Source organism: Gnatocerus cornutus, chromosome 10 (assembly GCF_029298725.1).
Source record: "Gnatocerus cornutus isolate USDA-ARS CGAHR chromosome 10, icGnaCorn1.1, whole genome shotgun sequence".
NCBI lineage: Eukaryota > Metazoa > Arthropoda > Insecta > Coleoptera > Tenebrionidae > Gnatocerus > Gnatocerus cornutus.
This window is the reverse complement of record NC_142242.1, coordinates 5,098,333-5,116,508: the sequence shown is the minus strand read 5'-3', so window position 1 is coordinate 5,116,508 and position 18,176 is coordinate 5,098,333. Positions and strand designations below refer to the sequence as shown.

Sequence of the window (18,176 nt, the reverse complement as noted above, 5' to 3'; positions counted from 1 at the left end):
CGACTTTTAGTTGATTTGGTTGTGATAATGATAAGCTTGACTGGTATTATATCATGATAATCTTTTTGGGAAAGGAAGAAGGGTCCATTCTGCATTGTCCAGTCACACTAATCTCCCTAGGTTCGACTTTATTAATTTCCGGGTGGGAATAAGCATGGGTATTGAATTTTACATCTCCTCTAGTTCCCTTTTGAATAAAAAATAGAGTCCTGATGAAGGACACTCAGTTGCGGCAATATAAATCTAGATGGTGCTAGTGTGTTTACAAGAGTATACAAACGAAGGGGTGTTTTAAGTGAGCAATAAATTATATTGAAACGATCTGTTTATTCAATGATGATATTACATGAAATGGATCATTACAAACATAGTGGTATTTACATACAAAATATGAAGTTACGATACATCTAAATCAGTTATGAAAAATATTCTTTTAATATGTATGTGCAACTAACGGAATTGTACTTTTCGTGTTACAAATTTGTCACTACATCCTTTTAGGATTTGTCTTTAATATTAAACGACAGGTTCAAAAGAACATCTTTGGCTGAGTCCATCTGGGACTGGAAGTGGGATTCTGGAGACAGTGGATTTGTGCGCGTACTCTGTAGAATATCTTTGAACGATTTAGCTTGTAGTGGGTCCACTGCCGAGGTGACCGAGCTTTTTGAGTCGCTTTCCATGCTAGAGTTCGAGCTTTGGCTCACGTGCTTCGAATACGTCCGTAACTTGACGTCATCCGAAGACTTGGAACCATCTTTTGGAATCGTGTGGTTCTTGTGCTCCGCTGCTTCGGCGTTGGAGATGTTGTCAATCTTCTTCCACTTTGTTCGCCGATTTTGGAACCAAATCTTCACCTGCAACAACAGATGCGCATGAATATTGAAATCAATAGGTAAACGCCGCCGGTAATACATGCAATGCATAAGCGGAATATACTGCAAGGGGTTGTGACGGCCGTCCCCTTGATGATGCGCTATTGATCAATTACAACCCCACCGCTTTAATACCCTCATCGCGCTAATTATTATCCAAACTCATTATATACACATCGGATAGGTCCTAATTGCTGGCGATAAACACTGTTTTCGTCATCTTTTGGAACAATTCGAGATAGAAGTAAGAAATTAGTCCCGACGCATTTTTAATTTGTGTGAATTTTCTTCCAGCCACCAAATTATGTGGTTGCGTAAACTCATAAGTTTATACGATTTTAATGGTCGTGCTAGATGTTCATGTATAAATAAAACGTTCATAATGGAGCCCGTCCCGCGATCGTGTTACAATAATTTACGACATTATTTTAGGACATTTGTTTTGGCACACATACTAAGTGTCATTAACATTGTTTAAAAGTAAGCATTCGCTTTTAAATCATATCGTTTGTCAGTAGGCTAATAAGCGCCTAAGTCTGGTTCGTAGTAATTAAAAGTGATCTTGGCGCGTTGCGTTGGCGGCGAACAAAATCCGAAGAACTCGCCATCAACATAAGTGGCATCGTTGGATGTTATTAGATGTAAATGACGGTCATTAGGAGTACGCGACTGAGCAATGAACTATGGGGGCTTGGGGGCGGGGGAGGCGACTTTGCTCGATAAACACGCTCGTAATTGAGTGATATATCCGCTCAGTGCCTAGGGTGCTAAAGCCCAGTGGCGGCCTGCCATGATGCAGAACTTACTGACAAATGCGAACTATTAAATTATTTTGTTGCCTTTGTACTCCAATTAATAACATGCATGGTTTGCTGTTGAAACCTCGGTTACGTGTATAACAAACCCGCAAATTACCTCGTTCATGAAAGTTTTATATTTTTAGACGGGGCGGAGAACACACATTGAGACATATGTCAACACTTATTATTATTATTATTATTAGAAACCGGTTTATCCAAATTAGCCTGGGGTAATTAGCGCAACCTGACTAGGCTATAAAACCGGTTTTGAGCGAACAGGTTGTCGATAAACCGGTTGCTCGTAACTGCGCGTTTGGTTGAGATAAAGAATTGAATTTTATGTTGGGAATAAATGTAGAAAGCCGGCTCCAGGCGTGCTTTTCTGATGTTTTTTCGAGTCTTTATTGCCTGATAATGAGTCGATTAATCAAATCATTTGTTCGAGCGTTTAATCGCATTTTTCTCTTTTAAAATACATACGCCATTTATAAGGGAGCAGTTAGTCAATATTTTCGTTGAAAATAACCCTGGGAATTTAGTCCGCTGGGAGGCGATTTCTGTCATTGAAAGCTGCATAAATTTTGACATCGATTTTAGAGAGTGGTTTGGGAAAAATGTACGATTAGTGCCAATAACAACAATATCGAGGATATCCAGTAAGAAAATTATCTACTTTGCGGTGGAGGTTTGTTTTCGTGATGATAAATTGACCGCCTGTTCCGCTTCTGTCTTATTATCTCTAGTAGAGGATGATACATCAAAAAGATATCCCTCGGTTTCTATGCAAAATTCAGGGAGATAACTTCACATCACTAAGTCAGTAAACAATAGGACACCTTTGTTGCGTAGTGTAATTTCCAGCACTTTGTAACATCAAAGGTGATCGTTCTTTCGTTCCATAAGGTGTGATATGTATTACAATTTTTGATATATAAACATGCGTGTATGCCCTTATCTTATTTCCTCTGTGGTGTTGATGATGCAGGTACTCTCCAGACCACAGTCAAGAACTTGTACCTTTATAGATTCAGGTATCACAGTTGATGAAGCAACCTATTTATGGCAGGTTGTGTTTAATCCGCCAGAGTAATCTAATTACAACGGTTCAATAAACAATCCAAAAACGGTAACTAAATTGTGATGATTTTAATCATCCAGTCACTCATCAAGTTATAATCCTTTCCACGCTATAGAGCAGAGCGGTAGTCTTTAGAATGTGCCCTCGGCATCCCTTTAAGAGTCAAGAACATGAGTGTTTTACTATCACGCAAATAACAAGGCAGATTAGAGAGAAGTATATCAAATGTGAGAATATCAAACGCGCTAAGCTTCTTGAGTCCCTTTGCCTGGGACTTGGAGCCTCAAAGTAGCCACTGCATCGTTTCAAAAGAAATTTTGATGAACGAAATGACAAAGAAGAACAACGCTCTTAGCCTTTTCACAGTGAAAGGGTCATTGTGGCTTTTTACTGTTTTTGGATGTGAGCTCTTTACAACACCCTTAATTTTAGTAGAAAATAATTGTTACTTTTGAATAGATCCATTCCTAGAAACGCTTCTCATTATAAGAAGCGGTAAGTCGTATCTATGGCAACGCTAAGCCGAAGCTTCTACTTAGTTGTGCTATTCTGCACCCCATTTATGTCAAAATTATATCTCGGCAACGACTTGCTATAACGAATACTTTCAGTCTCGGAATATAAAAGCTCTAATTAATTCTCACAAATTATTTATCCGTTCCCGGCACAGATTAACAACAATTGTCTCGTTTGAAATACAATTATTACGGTGTGATAACGTTCTTTTTTTTCACAAAGCGTATTTATCATCGCACCTGACAGATGATATTACATTTAGTCCTGTCTGGATACTTTAAACCCTCAACGCTCACTTAATTTCATACAGGCAACTAATTTACTGGAGTTTTTACCGTTGAGTGCCCACAATGCTTTTCTTTAATTCAGAATTTTATTCATTACTTCTCTCATATCAATTAACCTACACCGTAATCAAGCTATTAACGTGTTTTGATAAGAACTTTACTGTTTGTATAAGAACTAGTCATCCTGGAAGGGTAAGCTCCATTTAATTTACTAATTGCTTCCTATTAAACATTAAACGGTAATTAGCACTGTTGCATACCTTCGCAAGTTACTCAAACTAAATGAATGCATCCACCACAGAAAATTTGTTCTTGGTAACAAGAGTATATCGAACACAACTAGAATTTTAAAGAATTATCGGAAAAAGATCAATCCGATTATATTGACATCGTAAATATAATTAATTTTAGTTTGAATTTGAAATGTGCTTCAAACTGGAACGAAATGTATTTTAAATTCAGTAAAAAACTATACGCGAGCTTTTCGCGCTTGCTTCACTTAATTTGGAAGACGCTTAAAAAGAAGCAGGTTAAATGTGATTTAAAATCACTTACACTGTATAAAAGCTAAGCGAAACTTTTAATGTGATTGATTAAATTATAACACTCCTGGAGTCATTAAATAAAAAGGGAACAGAGTCGTGGAATTGATATCTTCAATCCGAGCGTCACGTCGCGATTGATTCCGTTTATTTTAAAATTTCGGAAAAAAGAGATAGCGACGTCCGTCGGTAATTTGTTACTCCAAGATCCGGAGACTATTAGCATATATGAAAGTTTACGAGCTAGCTGATTTACGGCGCTCAAATGCATGGATATTTTTTGTCGTAAAGTTAGTCAGAGGTGCGGTTAATTGCTTCTATTTTAACACTCTACAAATTATCTCCGAGAAATGTCGTTAACTAGTTGTACAATGTTGCGAAGTTTCAGTTGTACTTTTGATAGCAGCATTTTTTGTTCAAACCATCACCGACTTGCGCTAAACGGTTAAACGACCCGAGTTCAAGACTTCGCAATTGCATATTATATTTCCGTGAGAATTGCTGCGAAAGTGATCCTGCTAAAATGCTAAACATCCTTACTTTCTAGGAATGAAAAATTGGAATATCTAGTTCACACAACGCAATTATGCAGGCATTACACTGCAAAAATGACATCAAACGATATACAGTCGTGCGCAAAGTATTGGTTATACTTTTCATATTTCTATAAACACAGTTTTTTGATATTTCGAATCGTGTGCACTAAAGCGTCGGCGAATTTTAAACAAACCGAACAGAGTGCATTTGTAGCCCCGTCGGCGAATGAATGATGTTATGGAATTAATTAACGAGAGAAAAATGAAGGGTGAATTTATTGATGGTCCATACAACATGTCAAACGTGACCAGGTCATATTAACTGCTAAATAAACAGCACGGATAAAGCACACTTTTTAATCTCCAATTAAACGAACAAACAATACGCTTTTTCAGAACAGCTCGATTTGCTCTGAAGCCAGGAAATTTCAGATACCTAAACTCATTATTCAGTTAAATACTGGAATTTACCCTTCTGCCCCCGGCAATGGTAACAAATTTCATCATTTTTACAGGGATTGGGAGCGGAGCGCTCGTCCGCTTCGCAAACAACCATTTTAAGGCAGTTTTAACCCCATTCTGAATAAAGCTGACTCCTTAACTACTCACTAATCCAAACTAACTCGTAATTAAACATATCGATTTTCCACGTTACCCACCGGATTTTTTTCAGACTCCTAAAAAAATATCGCACCCGAAGAATTCCAACTTTTTTAAGTCTTCCAAACAAGAATCTCAAACTTTACAAGTTGTTTTAATTTTGTCGATTTTTTATACTGTAGTTGCAAGCATATAACGTTGGTAAATTTCTAAGTCGAAAGTTTGCGTTTGTAGTCCGTCAAAAACTTGTTTAAACTAACTAATGTTGTAATGAGCGAACTTGTAGAGTAGCTCATCTGATCTTGATGAGTGATGAAGAAATGAATCAGGTAGGTGGAAAAACCCTGCAAATCGGGTGGTTCGCCCTTAAACAATCGCTTGCATCCATCCCTCCAACTATCTGTCGAGTCGATTAATTTCCAGAAGAGATATATGAGACTATGAGAGGGTAACGTAGCGTTTGTGAATTCGCCCTTGTTTATAATCTTTTATTGGAGGAGCGGCGGCACAAAGTAGTTTGATATTCTACGATGTCGAGCGTTTATGAAAGCTCACATTCAATTTAAAGCAATTAGAATGAATGTTTTTGGTCCAATCAATAGAGAATCGTTTATTGGTCGCAATGAAGAGATTGATACAAAAGTAATAGAGTTTAACTCATCTTTTCAACGATCACGATTTTAATAAAGATCGAACAAGTAATTATCGCGAATGGAAGTAGAAAAATAAGAGTGGATATTTAGAAAAGTAAGAATAGAGAGAAGCGCAGTGTGGATAATAAAAAATCGATGAAATATGGCGAAACTGCAAGGGTCTGTTGTTGGAGTAAAATTTGAACGGTTGATGGGGGAGTTCCCAATTGGACGCATTAAAAGTTGATGTAATTGGTTCGATTGAGTTGCGTAAATAGTCCATTATCTCCATTTCGACTAGATTGCGCTACCTAATCGTTGTAGGTATCGACTTGATAAAGGGTTGTTTTGTGAAACAGAACCGAAGTGGAATGATTTTGTAGAAAGAGCGACATGCATGAGAATCAGGTGAAACGAAGCGATGATCAGGCCTCAAATGCCGCTCAAACAGCTCTAGTGGCCATTTCCAGTTGGAACGCTAATCGATGTGTTCGGTAATACACTGCCGCCCCCGACCCGCCACCCCCCAAGCGTCTATCGGCGACGAACTCAATTGAAATGCCGATATGATAGCAGCGCACCCACGACGTAATTACCATTATTGCTCCAGCTAATAAGGATCATCCGCGATCTTCCAAGGATTCGTTTTTTTCTGCTATTGTCGTAATTAAAATGTCCGACTGCAATAGCGCCGTTTTGCCAAGGGTTGATAAGTGGGTCGATTAAAATGAATCATAAAGCGATATTCTGGCGCAGGAGATTCTCTCGCAGCACTCTGTTAAAGCGGGGTAAATTGTAGATTAATTAAATCTTGAACGGTGGTGGCAAAAGCGCGAGCGGTGGCAGGGTGGGGGTGGCTGTCGCGTTCCGCTATTCTGCGATGATGATACAGACATAGCTTACTAAGTGGTCTGTTAGTATTGTGTCAACGCAGTTACTCGTTTGGCCGCCAGAGTGCACGATTTATCGCTCAATAAATTACACAGACGGTCCTTGTTTCTCTCGCAGGACTATATATAGTCCTTTCATTGGGCGGCGCCTTTCCACTCCACCGATATACAAATCATTGTCGTTACTCTCTCACACGCCGTTACATTGTCGCCAACTTCTGCTATAATCACTCTGATGGATTATTATTTATTAGACGTAATTGCCACCGAAACTGAACCGATCTCCATGAACATCTCACTCTTTTATCCTTACAAAAATACAAACTTCCCGCCACCCAAACATCAACCAATCACAATTAACAAATCTCGATGTCCAATAATTACCACCGCCTCCACCATCCCGTACACGCAACATTTTTTTCCTCAAAGCCTCTGTTATAAAAATGAAATACGTCATTTCTGGTTGCCGTAGCGTTGACAAGTGCTATTAATGTAATTCTGTCGATTTTTTATCGATTTTGCTCAGCGGTATTAAGGGTTTATTGGGATTAAATGAAGTGTGGTGTGGTTAGGTGCTGACATTAATGATGGAATGTAAATGTGGTACAAAATATAGCAAATAATTGAAATAATAATTATTACATAGGGGATGCGGATGTCGGGGTTATGAGAGCTGTGCAAATGGCCCGCGAAAATAAATAAATTAAACAGATAGTTTGCCTTTGTTTGAACTTGTTATTTGTTGATTGTGGATGTAGTTAAAATGTGGGGTGAAAGGGTTGTTTATCGATAAACGATTGTGAAATGTTAAGCGATGAAATAAACAGGAAAATATAATTATGCCTATATTGAAATCATAAATACTGATATTTTTAACACAAAGTAAATACCGGCGGTGAATCTATTGTAAATTTATTGTTCGAATGATTAAACATTCGAATGTAATATTAATCAAAATGACAAAACGCTGGATAAATTTTCCAAAGCGTGATAACGTTTTATGACCACTTTCTAATTAAACATTTATGATAATGCTAAACATAATCTCGAATTCAATGAATAATTTGTTAAGCGCGACTAAACAAATAAATGATGTAAAAAGGACAGCGGTTTGTGAAAATTTAAGACGCTATTACGGAAATACCACGCAATTTAATAAAAACTTTACATCGCTATTATTTCCATAACAATAATAAAAACCCTTCAAAGCTCGGGCTTTTTATATCAACCCTTAAACAGTCCGTAAAAGAAAATTTTCCTGCGTACTAGTTACAAGAAATTCGTCACATCTTCCCCGGATTTTTATTACGAGATTTCGTTAGATTTAATCGAAATACCGACTGTATTCACCATTAAACGTTTCATAGGAATTTAATCAGATATAAACATTACAGCATTACAATTACCTAGCAATGTTAATGATTTTGTAACAAACAGTTCCAACGGAATTCAATCGCTAGCGAATTAAAATTACATGAAATCACTCATGGAAACATATCGATGAGTAATTTAATTAAGTCTCAATAAAAATTACGACGAAAAATGTTCTGTTACTAAAACGCGTTATTGTCTGTTTAATAAAACTTTTATTTACCACTACTTTCATCAGACAATTACATTATTGTTATGTCTCTCTTAGTCTCTTGTTTATCCGGTCATATACGCGTTGTTTTATTTATTTATTACATACCAAATGAAAACAGTAATTATTATAAAGAGAACGCTTTTACAACCGACAATAATTCATTACCTTTTTATTTATTCATAATACCTACTGGTATTGGTGTGAATCAATAACCATCATTTTTTTCAAAAGGACTCTTCAATATCGTACATCGAGGGAGTTTATTTCTTTTGCTTATGGTATAAATGCGAATAGTTTTTAACCTGTCTGAAATAATGAGCTTTGAGCTTTGGCATCAAAGGGCATTTAGCCTAGTTGTTTCCCTTACGGACTCGGTAATCCCTGATGGGGAACCTGTAATTTCGGTTATATATAATAGTATAGCAAAATTATCTACCTACAAAGCTAGCAGCTCATGTTGTTAATCTAGTGAAAATCTCGTTCTAATAGAGTTTCAGGGAATATCGTTTTAAAAACTCTCATATTTGCATTTGATCTTCATGGCAAAGTTAATCAGCGTTTTGTTTTGAAGCAAAAATGATGGCTTTTGATGTTTATGAAATTTGTTCCATATATGTGGATAATGATAATGTTAATTGTATTTTACTGATAATTGATTGTGGGTATAGTGCTATTGGCGTTTCATTTTGAGTGACCGGATTGGGACGAGCTACTGGCAGTTTATAAAGGTAAATAAAATTTTGCAAGCACCCAAAAGTTGGTGATTAAGAGGTTGAACGAACATCGCCAGTTTGATATCGACAACAAATCACAAATGTCAGTCTTGTGTGCTTCCAACTAGCGATCAATACTCATTGTAATACCCACTAAAGCGTGTTGCTAATTGTACAGAACACATATCTCTATTCATATTCATTATTCCGCATCGTCCTAAACCAGGCAGCAATTATTGCCCGAGCCATTACGCCAAAATGAAATCCTCGCCAATCAGAAACTACTCATCCTGCCCACACTTCGCCATTTACATGATAAATGCTTATACAAGACAATAAAACCCGCGTAAACAACACTCAGATTTCGTCACTGCTATTAAGTCAAATTAAGAGATTACAAGTGAAAATCGCAGTTTATTGACCATTCTTGCTATGTAACCAGACACCAGAAGATAAAAGAAACATGAGCTCAACTTCCGTTCATGGACCCCTTGACCGAGAGTCACCAGTTCTTGCAACCGACGTGAAATTTTTTAAATAGTCCTGGCAAGTGACTCAGTTCTGAGATTGGCCACAGGTCTTTTTTCCCCCTTTTATTTATTTATTTCTATCTATCACCCCTTCGTTGCCGTCGGCCCCAAAACCAGCAAGCAAAGATTCGTTAATTACAGGATTCGATGAGGACTGATATTGACGTTAATTTATCATCGGTACAATCCCGTAATCGATGAATACGAAATGAATCACGAGTAAACGAGCCAAGTCGATCCTTCTGAGCGTGGAACAGCTGCCGTAAATCACATAGGTGAAGGATGTTAGTGGATGGCCAACCAAAATAAGGCAGGATATTCGAATTTCAAACGATTAACACCGACCCGACCGGAAACAACTAATTACGTTTGACGTGAACCACTCAACTAACGCTAAAGACGTGTGCCCACTGTTTATAGTTCTGTACCATTTAAACAGGCAAACATCGCGACTAAAATATCACTTACAAAGACGTCGATAGTATTACCAATACAGAAATACACTTGACCTGTCAAAATGTACAAGCGCACCCTCAAACGAACGGAAGAGATTTGACACGTGGACAGAGCCACCGCGAACTCCACACTTTGCACTGACTGACAATTGTACTGATTCGCTTGATCAACACCCTTAAGTGGCCCATCAGCTTTATCACTATAAGGGTAGGTAGAAATAACCTAAAGCGCCCTATATTCAACTAAAGCAAATTATTATATTGCAAACAGTCAGACTAGTAAAATCAACAAATAAAGGAAGTGTTCCCAGATATCCTTTAAATATCCGGTTTTGTAGTTACAATGTTGAATGAGAAGTTTCGGGTCGTTCAAATTGACAAAGTGATATAATTATTACCGCAACATGGTAAGCGCAAATTAACTGTTCATTTGCTTGGATTCACAATCGTATACATGATACCACGAATAAGTTTGTTTCTTATTAGAAACTTAGCAGCTTCAAAAAACGTTCCGGAGAATCGTTCATTGTCATTTCAAACTTATACGGCTCAATAGGACCATCTCATCTCATGAATCAGGTAAGCGCTCCGAACTTATCAATCATTAAAATTATAATTAGCTAAGTGTTCTATTTTTATCGATATCCTTTCAGGGTGCAAATAGGATCAAATCTTACAACTCCCTAATTAATCACAGCAATTATGATTAAGTTGTCTGAACGAGGAACACGTAATAAATCAAAGTGATTATGAATTTGAAGTGGCGCCATCTCTGAAGTTTGTGACATACCAACTCCCACCCCTGGATTGAAAAAACTACTCCTCGGACAAAAGTTACTCCATTCGCTTCTGTTTGAATAGTCTATCAACACTTTGATTAATTAAAGAGTTGAAAATGGGAATATTGTTTTTTCAGCCGTATTATGTTACCGGTTCCGTTATTAAAAGCGAATAATTCAAAACGGAAAAATTCAATTCCACGATAAACGAGCTTTAATGAGCAATCTAATCGAGCTTTTTAAGCCACAAAAGACCAAGCAATAAAAAGTAATTACTCTTGGCTCTACAAATATAGCCAATATTTTACGGCAACATTTACCAACAATTATTATTGTGCAGATTTTACCTAAATTAGCTATAAATTATTTACCTTCTGAATCCGTGCTTAATTGCACCGATATATTTAAATGCGCGTGGTTTGCAAAAGCTTTGATTGAGACCTGAATAATGAAACAGAGCTTAATCCGATAAGGCTGAAATTTAATTATAAATTACACGGATTTTCAGAAATTCCGATTTTAAATGTCGCATTATTAATAAATGGAAGAATCAGTGAATCTTGAAAAAACCGATAATTAGATTTTTAATAAGTGGGAGTCAGAAAATTTCACCAGTGCGATAAAATATGCAAGAAATACTCCAAATGCGATATAATTATGAGCTTAAATAAACTTGTAAAAAAGGTTTGGGAATTTGTTAATGCCCGACCAGAGAGTAAACCTAAATAAAATATTTGGAAAACACTCCCTCAGGTGAAAACCAACATTATTATTCTTAAAACTGCATGGACCTTTACTGAATCTCACTCGAAATCGATCATTTAATCACATAATTAAGTAAATTAAATAAAGTAAAAAAATAAAGTAAATACTTTTCACGATTACTCCATCGATTCTTTGGGCATGGTTAGGCGATTATTGACAAATCAATTATTTAGTTCCAAGCCAGTCAATTACTTACCCATGTTTGTTTAAACGCTAATCAAATAATTATCGAAAAAATCGTCAATAACTCATATATCAATCAAACCATTTTTAAATAGACCATTACGAAGTATATTATTCCATTGTTACTAAAACAGACTTAATTCAAAAGTGCACTTATAAAACTGTTTGATTGGAAATGTCAGTACTAACAAACGAATTAAAATATAGACAGTTTTAGTCCCAACACTATAATCAAACGAATATTGATTGAAAATTGAATCGAGATTGTTGACATTAAAAATTCTGCCCATACTTAATTAACCAATAAAAACAATTGCAAAGAGTAATTGAATATTATTTTACGGCTTTTAATAAGATAAACATCTACAGAGAGCAGTCGAGGAGCTTTTTGTGATTTACAATTATCAAAGCTTTCAGAAGCTGTATTTTTTAAAAAAATCTGTGTTAATTAATAATTCTGACGGGAATAAACCTTATCTTTGAAATACAAAAGCACGTTTACAACCTAATTTCTGCAATGATATTTTTTTTGTTGTGATGAAAGTAAAAGCACAGCTTAATTTTTTATCAACAACATTTGATTTGTGTAAATTAGCAATGTAATCTCCCCTAGACTGAATCTAAGGAATGCTGTCTAAAATTGTAGCGGAATGTCATAGCATTAGGAATTTGTCATGGGTAAAATAAAACGGTTTAACCGCCGTTTGAGGGGATTACGAATTTTTCTGTCGCTATTGAACAAATGCTCGTCGTGAAGTGAAGATATTTTAATTTTATTAAAGCGGAGTCATCCGTCGTAATTTACGATCGAGAAAACATATAACTTACAGACCATTGAGGCGAAAGTAAGCGTTTTCAGAAATTAGCTGAAACATATGTGACGGCATTGCTATGATCTTATTTATAGAGCTCGAACTGTCAAGAGAGGAGTGCACCAAAGCTAATAGCTAATGCATAAAGCGCCTAATTATAACACTAACATAACATTTCTCTTCAAAGATATCCTAACGCCTACAAAGTCGGCTTTTCGAAACGAATACTGAAAGTTTCATTTCAAAGCTTTTCATCACTTATTAGCTCGTAAAAACTATGAAAAGTAGTCAAGACAAATTAGTAAGCTCTTGGGGTTTTTGCTTCTTATTAGACGTAAATTGTGCTGCAGCTTTGTGCTAATCACTTGTGTTTAGATTGCGGTAATGACTTCCTTTTACACACAAACATACACACCAGCTTTCGGAAGAAAACGTGAAAAAAAAAACGTTAAAATTTACAAGGATGAAGAATATCCTTACAAAGGATACACCTACGCGTACAGGACGCATTGTTGTTGTAAAAAGTCTGCGTTCCTCGGTTAATATTTGAGTCGTGTAAGTTTGTAGGCAATTAGTAGGAACACGAGTCTCCACTGGAGGGACTAAATGAGGCTGGTATGAGACAGCTGCCGCAGTAACTCATCATAACTCCTCCAGCCCCCCACCGCCCCCACAGCACTAAACGCCTATCGTCGTATTTACACTGATTGTGAGATTCGAGCTATTAAGTAAAAAGCTCCATCATTAATAAACGTGGCATTCTGCGTACAGATGTTTTATTTGGTTCTTAATATAAACATTAGTAATTGCTCGCCGCCAAACGATTTTCTAAACTCTCGGAAGTTTTTCTGGCCGCTTTTCAATCCTGATCATTATCTCCGTCTCAATTCCCTACCAATACATATTGACGGGTCTTTTGTCTAGTCTCTGTAGATGACTATCTCGAGAAAAGTTGCGATCAGGATAAGTTCCTGCAGGAATGATATATAACGGGAGACTTCTCCAGGACATGCGTCAAAACGAAACCAGCAGGATTGTGCAAAAAATCGGTTATCGACACCTCGAATCAAAATTTTTGAAACTTTCCTTTAAGCCTCCGCATTTAGCCTAACTACCCCCGAAAAGAAACATAAAAGTCATACCTGAGTTTCTGTAACATTAAGTAGCTTGGCCATCTCGGATCTTTCGCTGCTACTGAGATACTTCTTCATTTCGAACTGCTTTTCCAGCTCGAAAATCTGTCTTCCCGTGAACGTGGTCCGAGCTTTTTTCTTCTTACTTTTAGCGTCACCATCTTCCGCTACGGATTCAGTGGGGTGCGGGGGGTGCAGGGAGCCAGTTGATAACTTTAGATCCAGTGGCTCTCGAGTCTTTTTTCTCTTTCTCGTCGGTTCTGCGAACAAACCGAAACTAGAGAATTCGCGGTTATTTTACCGCTAATGCAATTCATAAGACATTTCCATAAGGTCCACTGGACGAATTTTTAGTATTGCGTAATTGCTCGGGAATTAATATTTTAATCAAGCGATGACTTAACGATGCGGTTGCTAAAATGTGTTAATTAGAGTAATAGTCGCTTATCTACTAACAAGAACAAACATGCTGGAATTTCTGACGTCAGATAAATGGTCAAGTTCAACCGATTTCGGGTAATTTGAAATGAAGCAAAAATTCCGAGAACAATAGGCTGTATTATTGCTTAATGAACGTATTATTATCGATTTATTTGGGTATAATAATGGCATATTGATTTCAGAATTTATCCAATTATAGGTAGGTATTGCAACAGCTGACAAATTTAATTGCCCATTAAGTGTTAATTGGTGCTGGCATGTACAATAGTTACTAAGTCCGTGTTGGGTTTCTTAATCGGAGTACGAAACAAAATAAATCCAAAATAAATGGGTTACCAGTGACAACTCAAACTGCAAATTTCATGAAACGATAATTACAGAAATTAAAATCTAAATTTAGTTCAATCTATATTTTTAGAATCCTCCCTTCTAGTCTCATTAAAATTTGAATTGAAAGTTATGACGGGTTGTAAAAAAGTGCCAACGAATAAATTCAAAAAAACGGTTCTTTTCATAAAACTGTTTATCACTGATTTTCCGTTTATTTATATGCACCACAATGCAATAAAACAGGAATAATATGAATTTTTCATCAATAAATACTAGCATGTTTTATGATAATGGCGTGCTGGGTTAATTCCGTGCTGTTTTAAAATTTATGATTATCAATATTATATTTCAATTAGAATCATCACAGAGAGAAAGGTTGTCTGATTTTATTCGTATTTTCTTCTTAGAATGAAAGCTCAGATTAAGAAAGACCCGGCAGGCTTTTGATTCGTGGAAGTTCGGTGCAAATAAAAACTATTCTCGAAATTAGAGAGTTGTTATAAAATCTGATAACACAACGATCGCTGACGGGTTTGTCGTTTCCACTGAAAGTAGTTTCGTAATTGGAAAAATGGAATTATTGTTCATTAGTTAGTTATTTGCAAACACCTGAAATTGTGTTGTGTGGGTCTTGAAATAATTGGTCGTTAAATTGTTAATTCGTAGCCAATTAAAAATCCATCGATTACGAGCAAAGAAAGTTGTCCTTTTATCGCGATAATTTGTGGGAACATTGAAAAACAGGACGTGGTTGCATTTTTGCGGCAGGAAGAGCACGTGGGATAATGCTTTGTCCAGAAGAAAGACAAAGCGTTTTCATCGGGATGACAAAGTGAAATTAAAATTTTGCGCAACATAGCTCGGGGTGGATAAATCCTAAACAAATATGATTGTTTCATTCGTTGTGAAAGTTCAGCGTTTTGGTGCCGTTTAATGGTTGAAGTAATTTTCGCTTTAACAATTTTAAATAAATTCGTTTGATTGACATCAAGTCCAAACAAAAACAGTTATTCATGACCATTATGGGAACAAAATGATTTTTTTGTTTGCGTACCACATCGTTGACAACTAAATCATTCAATTTGGATCGTTTATTAGTTTTCGAATCACATTTTAACAAATTTAAATACACAGCGGTGAAAGAATTTAAATTTAGTTTAACGAAAATGGAGTGATTATGTTTCTGATACTGTTTTAACAGCTCTGCGGTTCGTCTTAAAGAGTCGACGACAAATTTATAGCCGAGCTATATATACAAATTTTCTCTAAAAGCCGGCGTTTTACTCAATGTACGGCTCTTCCTGTGATTCAAATCTAAACACCAAAACACAGTAAACGCACTTCCTCATTGAGTACATAAACAAAAAAAGAGTTTAATTATTTCGTATCAAATTTATTTTAAAACGTCAACGGATTTATCCCAACGTAACAATGAACACGTCTCTCGCTGGGTAATCCAAAAATTATTGCAACCCCTCAGCTGTCACTTCCTAAAAAACTACGGAGATTTAAAAACATGCAGAGCGAAAGTGAAATGATAAATCTCGTAAATATTTTAATGGGCACAATCCCCGGAAGTCAAAAATTTAAGGGTGAGAAGGAACAAGATGATGTGTTCCCGTGCCAACAAAATTTCATAATGGAAATCCGACGACCTCTTTTTAATTTAATACCGGATCTTCACCGTTGTTTTCGCCCGATTAACATATCGGGGGTAATTTGAGATACAGTGTCCCAGAAGAAATACTCACTCTATCTCAACTATAATTAATTTTCATTAACTAAAACCGTACTCAATTCTTTTGTGATCTATTGTACTGCAAACTTTATTATCCCTTTAGTAGGGAATACTGTCGACTCGTTGACGCACGTTTCTGCAGCAAACCTGTCATCATTCAAACTTAATGTTTAATCGACGTTTTCCTGTCAAAACGAACGTCAGTTAGTCAAAAAACGATGAAGTGACCCATAAATTTCCGAGCGGTTTTATGCAGCTTTCGACGGGGAAAGAGTTAGTTTCCTTGATTCTCCACAATGAACAAAGCGGAAAAAAATTGACATGTTTTTTCCAGATAAATGTAATTGTAATAAACATTATTAAAAGGCTATTTAGTTCTCCACCGGTTGTAATTCTTTGTTAAAAATACCTGAATGTTTGCGTAATTCTCTTTGAACTGGTGGAACAATGTCGATAATTCGCGCAGGAATGATTATAACATAATTGCGGGGTAAATGGCATGATTTAGTAGTCCAGGTGTGAAAAGCTGCATTAATGGACTCATTCTGATTTTATCTACCTAATTTTATAAACCGACACATTAAGTCGTGTTTTATGTAAACAAGAAAAGGCTAGAAGATTAGGCTCGCATAAACAGGAGCCCCTAATAAAATGGTTAAGTGCACATTATGTTAATTGTTTTTTTTTTGAAGTATTTGCGTGTGTTGTCTATGTTTGTTTGTAACGATTAAGGGTTAATTGCTCTAAAATTGTGATTTATATCAGTCGAAGCGATTAACGTAAAATCTGCGATTAATCGGATATAACAATCACGGAGCAGGCATTACAACCAATAAACCTTGAACAGTACTTAAATTTATTGTCTAATTTTGTAATAAAAATGGTAAATATATTGTGGTTCGTCGATATAAATGAAGATTGTTGTGATCTGGTGGGAGTAGTCGCGCCATTAGGTACAATTTGTGTGAAAGAAGTAATTAGAGGGTAATTATGAGGCGATCCGGTAAGTACAGAAGTGTCAGATTGACGAGGTGTGAAAAATAAGTGCAATCGTTTATCGACGTACCTTTAACAGTCTTTGTTCGCACTTTAAGGTCACTACGAATTGACAAATTTAAAGGTTCATTAAGTTCGGTCACTGAGGGCTCCAACTTAGGAAAGTTATCCTGTGGGGAAACGGGTTCACTAACAGTCATCCTGTTTGTTTTCGCCAATTCCTGCACTTCCTTAAATTGGGTCTTATTTTGAATGCCCAAAATATTTTCAATAAGATGAGGTGTAGGCTTGTTGGTCAACTTCTTATAAACGTGCTCGTGCCAAGAAAGTGTCCTGTTCGCACAAAACTCTTTGGTCACGGCACTGTCTTCTTTTGGAGCCTCTTTATCCGCATCAGGCTTGGCCTCCTTGACGTCGGATGACATCGCTGATCATCACCATCAGACTCCGGCTTGCTGTAAATTCAGCACGCGCCACACTCGATTGTTGACAAAACCGCGTGCTCAACGCTACGCGCGCCGATCCGCACAACCAACTACTCTCGGTGCTTCGTCTGACTGAGCCCTAAAGCTGCCTCGTGCTACGAAAGCTCAGCGCTACTGATCGCCGGGGTGCGCCACTAAACGGCGCACATACAGCCACCGTATACCTATATTGCACCCCCGCCTCCACGCTGCCACCCGCAATTCTTCGCCACTTTGCTGACTGCATTGTTATTCCTGCGGCGCCTCCACTCATCAAAACTAATTTTCTAAAATATAGATCAAATGATCAGCCACACCAACTTTCACTTCTCAACTCTTCAACAAACGGCAAATTCCCTTAGCAATTCCAAAATTTCACAACACACAAAGACCCAAAGACTAACAGCCCATAAACCTTATAGAAGTTTTTTCTGGTCAGTACAAAAACAACTTAATAGTGACGTTTCCAGTGCTTATTACCAGAAACATTTTTGCT

At 36.8% G+C, this 18,176-nt stretch overlaps 1 protein-coding gene across 1 annotated transcript; it reads right to left on the bottom strand.

Annotated features, from left to right (window-relative positions):
- Positions 1–313: 313 nt before the first annotated feature.
- On the bottom strand, positions 314–17,815 carry LOC148167361 (uncharacterized). The gene is made up of 3 exons (XM_088047662.1): positions 17,287–17,815; positions 13,721–13,971; positions 314–857 (listed from the first exon to the last, which is right to left on the bottom strand). The coding sequence occupies exons 1-3, from the start codon at positions 17,639–17,641 to the stop codon at positions 498–500; spliced, it is 966 nt and encodes a 321-aa protein (XP_087903788.1). The 5' UTR covers positions 17,642–17,815; the 3' UTR covers positions 314–497.
- Positions 17,816–18,176: the final 361 nt, after the last annotated feature.